Consider the following 6000-nt stretch of genomic DNA (forward strand, 5'->3'; position numbering starts at 1 on the left):
GTGAGCAGGCTTTGGGGGTTCTCTGCAGTCTCTCCCACCACGCTGCCCACAGCCGCTTCTCAAAAGCCTCCTGCTCACCATACACATTACCTCACTGAACCCCACCTCTCTGGAAAGGAGGGACTATTGTCACCAGGGCCATTCAACCAGGAGGGGACAGCTGGGGTTATGGTTATATGAACCAGGGAGACACAGAGTTGGGATTTCAGCTTTTTTTTTTCCCCACAAAGTTCCTTATCTCAGCCTGAGTGAGTGGCAGAGAAGACATCTTCAAGGAGGTGACCCTTTCCCCTAACTGTCTAAGATAACAAAAAGCATAGAGCATGTGAGGGAACAGGGTCTTGGAAGGCAAACAGCCTGGAGGTGAGAAGCAGAAGGAAGGTGACTGAGCTGTGTTGGTGGCCAGGTTCAGAGGAAGAGGCAGGAAGAGGCTGGAGGGCAGTGGGCACAGGGCCTGACAAGGAAGGCCAACAAAGAGGCCACTATGCTAGCTTCATCCTCAGGGTGCTGAGTGGGAGAACAGCTTGGTCAGACGAGGAAACCAAGGTTCAGATAAGAACAGATCTCTGTCAATAAGAGCGTCCATCCAAAGGGGGAATGAAGTAGGGCCTGGTGTCTCATCTCGGCTGCACCCTGCAGGCTCTATGTGGGCTTCATGACAAGCCAAGACCTGTAGCCAAGCTCTCATTGTTCCCGAGACCACCGCTAAGCAAGCTCTGGGATTCCTGTAGCCTGGCCCAGACCAATGAGTGGGCTGAAGCCTGGGAGGCTGGGCTGTACCTGCTCTTCACTGACTAGGATGGGTAGATGGATGATGGCAGCTAGCTAGGACAAGGGGAAGGCAGGTGGGTACAGAAAGGGTGCATCCCAATCTCCCACAAAGCTTTCCAGGAGCTCGGAGAGTCAGGATGAGAAACGGAGACCTGGCGAGGCCGTGCAGGCTGGGCGGGCTCCATGGTTGCAGGCCTAAACATATGGCAAAGCAATTTCACCTAAACACAAGCATTCCTTACCCCTCCGAGCATCTACAAGGTAGGGATGACTCAGAAGCCTCCCAGGGTCAAGCATCTCACAGACTGGAGGAGCACCAGAAGAGGCACACGACCTCAGTGGCAAATTCTTGGCAAGTATGAATAGGTGCTGTGTTTGAAGGTCTGGCAGCAAAGGCCTGGCCAGACATCAGAATCTCCACCTCTGCTCCCAGACACCAAGAAGCAACAGGAAACCTAGACCTACGTGAGCCCACAGTCACGAGTCCCACCCAACTTCCCCTGGCTGGAGCCCTAGGGCGGCAGACTTTTCCTCTGCTTTGAAGACACTTTGGGAACTGAAGCCCCAGCAAGCTTCCTTTCCCTGGCCCACCAGCTGTGGGCCAAGAGCCTTGCCTGCAGATAAGGATCAAGACTTAGAAGACCTCAGTGTGAGTTCCAGAGCCAAGGACAAGCTGCATGACTTAAGAGTCAGGTCACCTCTCTAAGCATAGGTGACCTCTGAAGCATGCATGGGGTCTGTGCCACCTTTTATGTGTGTTTGTTTTGTTGAGACTGGATCTCACTATGTAGACTAGACCAGGCTGGTCTTGAACTTATAGAAATCTGCCTGCCCCTGCCTCCCAAGTGCTGGGACTAAAAGCACGAACCACCATGACCAGCCCTGTGTCACTTACTTTAAGATGACAAGTCCCGAGGGACTCTTGTAGAGCTGAGCTCAGAAGTAGCCTTCTAAAGGAAGCTGTCTCTGCTCCCTCCTTCCTTTCAGCCCTGGTACTATGAGCTATACCAGAAGTTTCGATTCACTGTGCCTACGCTGACTATGTTTACAAATGACAGCCACTACCCTCACCCTATTTTGAAGCCTAGAAGGGTACAGGAGGCTGAGCAACCAGGGTCCTTGTGGGAGGAATCAAGGATGGAGTGAGTCTGGGCCAGTGTCCTGGAATAAGGTATCCTCAGTGTGTGTGTGTGTGTGTGTGTGTGTGTGTATGTGTGTGTGTAGGAGGGAGAGAGAGAGAGAGAGAGAGAGAGAGAGAGAGAGAGAGAGAGAGAGAGAGAGAGTCCTGAAGCTGGAGTTGGTGTGTGTGTGTGTGTGTGTCCTGGAGCTGGAGTTGTTGGTGTATGTGTGTCCTGTGTCCTGTAGCTGGAGTTGTTGGTGTGTGTGTGTGTGTGTGTGCTGGAGCTGGAGTTGTTGGGGTGTGTGTGTGTGTGTGTGTGTGTCCTGTGTCCTGGAGCTAGAGTTGTTGGTGTGTGTGTGTGTCCTGGAGCTGGAGTTGTTGAGACAGGTGTAGATGATAGGAACAAACTCTGGTCCTCTGCGAGATCACTAAGTATCTTACTGCTAGACGATTTCTCCAGCTCTGTGAGGAAGAATTTCTAACTACTTTCCTCTCCCCTTCTTGCCAGCCCCATGAGACTCCCCATGTTCTAACGTAGGACGGAGAGACAGGTTTCCTGGTGGGCTCCCGAGAAAGCAAGCTTGGTAAAGTCAAGCCGTGTGCCACCAGTATCTGCTGCTACTAGAAGCCACCACACTTTCCGGTCCGCGCCACTGGTGTCGCGGACTTCTGCCCGCTGACTGCCTAGGACTCCACCTCACCCATCTCAAACCAAAGCAGCTTCCAGCCGGCGTCAAAGCTCTCTTGTCCCCTCTCAGATTACCAGCCGCCCCTGTTCATCATGCCCACATCCTTACGAAAAGTAACAGACCCTACTGTCCACATCACACTCTCCACCACAGCAACTCAGGCCCTGAGCCAACAGGCAGGGCAGGCAGAGATCTCGATCAAATTCTGCCACACTGTGCTGTGTGACCTTGAGCAAATCGCTCCGTCTCTCTGAGCCAGTATCTCTGTCTATAAAACGAGATGACAAGGAAGGCTCCACAAGTCTAGTGATTTAAAGAGCCAAGGGGACAAGATACAAGGTTTCCATTTCTGTGCCCTGTCCTCTGTGCGCCCTGCTAAGAAAACCAGAACAACTCCCAGGCATGAGAGTCCCTCTAACATTTTTAGGCTAAGAACTCTGGTAAAAGATGCTTAAATTCAGGGTTCTGCTTGGCAGCTCAGTAGCCATGGAGCAGGTAACTCAACCCCTGGAACCCGTTTTCATCTATAACATAAACCACTAGGAAGTATTAGCACCCCACAGGCTGCAGCACTTGGGGGTCTCATTGATGTCAGTGGCATTGCTAGTACTAGTCCTCAAAATGGTCTTAAGACGTAGCCAAGGCAGCAGTTACAGGTCATATGAAAAACTGAGGCAGTCAGGCTCAATACGCCCAAGTCATAGGCTAGTCCAGAGCGGGCTGTCAGGCTGACTGGCAATCAAAAGAACTCCAAGAGGAGCCAGTGATATATATGGCTAGGCAGGTGAAGGCATTCACTAGCAGTGTTGGTCAGCCTCTTCCCAGAGTGCTGGGCGTGTGCCACCTGGTGCCGTCCTGGCTCTGACACTGTGTATGCTCCTACGGTGGGGGGGGGGGGGCAGGGAGGGGGCTGATCCCGTATGCCCAACACAGGCAGATACACAGCAGGTCTCAGTAATGTCAACTGAAAGGCCTCTTAGGTATATGTGGCTAGAAGAGTCTGGGTTCTCGGTACCAGGAACTCCATTCCTTTACCACAGCAAATGCCCGCTAATTCGGTTGCGGCCCCACAGCCACCTGAATACGTGCCCACGCAAGAAGGAACTTCCATCAGTTGCTCAGGGTGGGCACTGGCCACGCTCAGCAAAAGCAGCGGGGCTCGCGCAGGGCCAGCCTACCCTGCCATTGCTCAGGTCGCTTCCAGGAAACACACTCTTCCTCCTGGGCCCCTCCTTGCTGGTGGCCCCATGACTCATAGCCAGCCTGGGCTGGCAGGAGAACGCTGTCTGAAGGGTGACTCGACAGAAAGGCAGCGGGTTGTGACCACGACCGGAGCCTACCACGAGGAGGATGCGCGCGCGGGGGTGCGGCCAGGGCAGGGCCTAGAGCCGAGCCCGGTTCAGCACACCGCCGGCCCCGCCATTGGCCGTTCCGGCCACAGGCCTATGGGGTGGTCCTTGCGCAGCCAATCAGGGGCCCCGGGGAGCCCATTCATTCATAAAACCAAGCAGGGAAGGAGCCCCTCGCGGCCCGAACTGCGTGGAACTTTGAAATGAGCGCGCCCAGTTGGACCCAGGTTGAGGTTCCGATCCCTGTAGGTTAGCGGTGTGCAGGGGCTGCGCTGCCGCGTCCCCGCCCACAGTACCGGGCCCGTAAACCCAGCACGCGGCGCTGGGCTCCACCCTAAGCAGGACACGCCTGCCACCCGGCTCCCGCCGACAGCTAATAACCATCCGGCCCACAACAAGGCCGTGAAGCTGGGGCAGGTGGCCCCGTGACGGATGCAGCCACGTGCGCAGCAGAGCATGGCGGCCCCCACGGTTCCCCCTCCCCGATCGCCGCGACTCACGGCAGTCGTCCTCGTCGCTGTTGTCTGAACAGTCGTTGTCTTCATCGCATCTCCACACCGAGGGGATGCAGCGCTCATTCCGACACCGAAACTGGTCTTCTTCGCACTCCTTGACCGGCCCTGTGGGGGGAGGGGATTGTGAGCCAGATCATCCACTCCCCACCGCGCAGCCCCGGCTGCCGATAAGTCCAGCAGGTTTAGGAAACGGAGATACCGGTGAACTCCGAGGCTCGAAGCACCTTAATCCAGAGGGAGGACAGGATGCCACGGGTTCCTTCGCTGTAGGGCCGACCGATGGCACAGCGAGACTCGACCCAAGCTTGCTCGTGCATATACTCTGCATACAGACACACTCATCCTCACACATAGCGCAAGTCAGATCCACGCAGACCCAGCTTATGAGGAGCCCCGCACACTGGCGACAGACGCACCGGGCGCACGGGATCAATCCCCTAGCAACCTGTCACTCTCCTCGGCCCGCAGGGGTCCCTGGAAACGCATTGTAAGGAAAGGCTGTGGTTGCTTCGCTCATCACCGTGGCGGAGCGCGCTTGTCAAATAAACCAAACCGCTTACCCGAGACGCTGAACGACTACCCCCTGCAAAGTTCACGGGCGAGGGAGACCCCAGAGCCCATCCCCCAAGAGGATGCTGGGGCAGAGCTTCCGTACCCAGAGCGGAGAGCGGAGGTTCAGGGCAAATCCAGAGAGCTGGAGCCCCCGGAGCCTCTCTCGCCGGGCCTCGCCGCACAGCGCCCCCTCCCCCCGGCCGCGCTTTGTTGGCGGCTCAGAGCCGGCCGGGAAGAGCCGTACTCACCTTGGCCGCCGGGCAGCGGATCCGCTGCGGAGAGATGCTGGAGCTGCAGCAGCAGCAGCAGCAACAGCCACAGCGCCAGCGGCCGGAGCGCGCCCAGCTCTGGGCGGCCCATGGCGGGCCCGGGGCTCCGGCCGCCGTGCCCCGCGACCCCCGCGCCGCCGCCGCGCCTCAGCCCGCCAAGTGGTTGCCGCGGCGCCGGAGCTGCCGCTGCCTTCGCCGCCACCACCACCGCTGCCGCCCGCCCCGGCTCCCCGGCTGCATTTCAAGCAGGTTCGGTGACGCTTGGCGGCGGGGCGGGCTCAGGCTGGGCGCGCGGCCCCGGCCCTGGGCGGCCGCCGCCGGCGCGCGCGCTCCCTCCCGCCGTCTTCTCCGCCCCACGCTCCGCCTGCCGCCTCCTCTTCTCCTCCCCCGCCTGTCCTTGGTCCCCCCCCCCTCCAGGCGAGAGCCCCAAGACCCTGCTCTAGGTGCGCTCCTGTTGCGGGCGCTGCAGACACAAGGACGGGCCAGGCTAGGCCCTGGCCCCCTGGTTTCCCCGCGGAGGTGGCAAGCGGGTGATAGAAGTAGGGATGTGAAGGAGAGCTGGGGTTCCAGGGAAGGTGATGTTCCAGACGCACAGGCCAGTGGAGTGAACGCACGGAGCGGGGGGGGGGGGGGACTGAAAGCATTGGCAGGGAGAAGCTAGGGGTGCCAGGCAGAACCTGTCATGGCTTCAGATCTGAGGAGCGGTTGCTTTCTCTGGCCATGTGCATCCGTGAC

General features: G+C 58.2%; 1 protein-coding gene across 9 annotated transcripts in view; it reads right to left on the reverse strand.

Moving 5' to 3' along the window:
• Lrp8 (LDL receptor related protein 8) overlaps positions 1-5356 on the reverse strand; it is a 67034-nt gene extending 61678 nt beyond the window's left edge. For all 9 annotated transcript variants that reach the window (XM_038333178.1, XM_038333180.1, XM_038333176.1 and 6 more), the window contains exons 1-2: positions 5245-5356; positions 4430-4549 (exon numbers count right to left, since the gene is read on the reverse strand). In XM_038333178.1, the coding sequence (XP_038189106.1) occupies positions 4430-4549; positions 5245-5356 (232 nt within the window). The remainder of the gene's footprint in view (positions 1-4429; positions 4550-5244) is intronic.
• Between the last annotated feature and the right edge of the window lie 644 nt (positions 5357-6000).

This window comes from Arvicola amphibius, chromosome 6 (assembly GCF_903992535.2).
Source record: "Arvicola amphibius chromosome 6, mArvAmp1.2, whole genome shotgun sequence".
Classification (NCBI taxonomy): Eukaryota; Metazoa; Chordata; class Mammalia; order Rodentia; family Cricetidae; genus Arvicola; species Arvicola amphibius.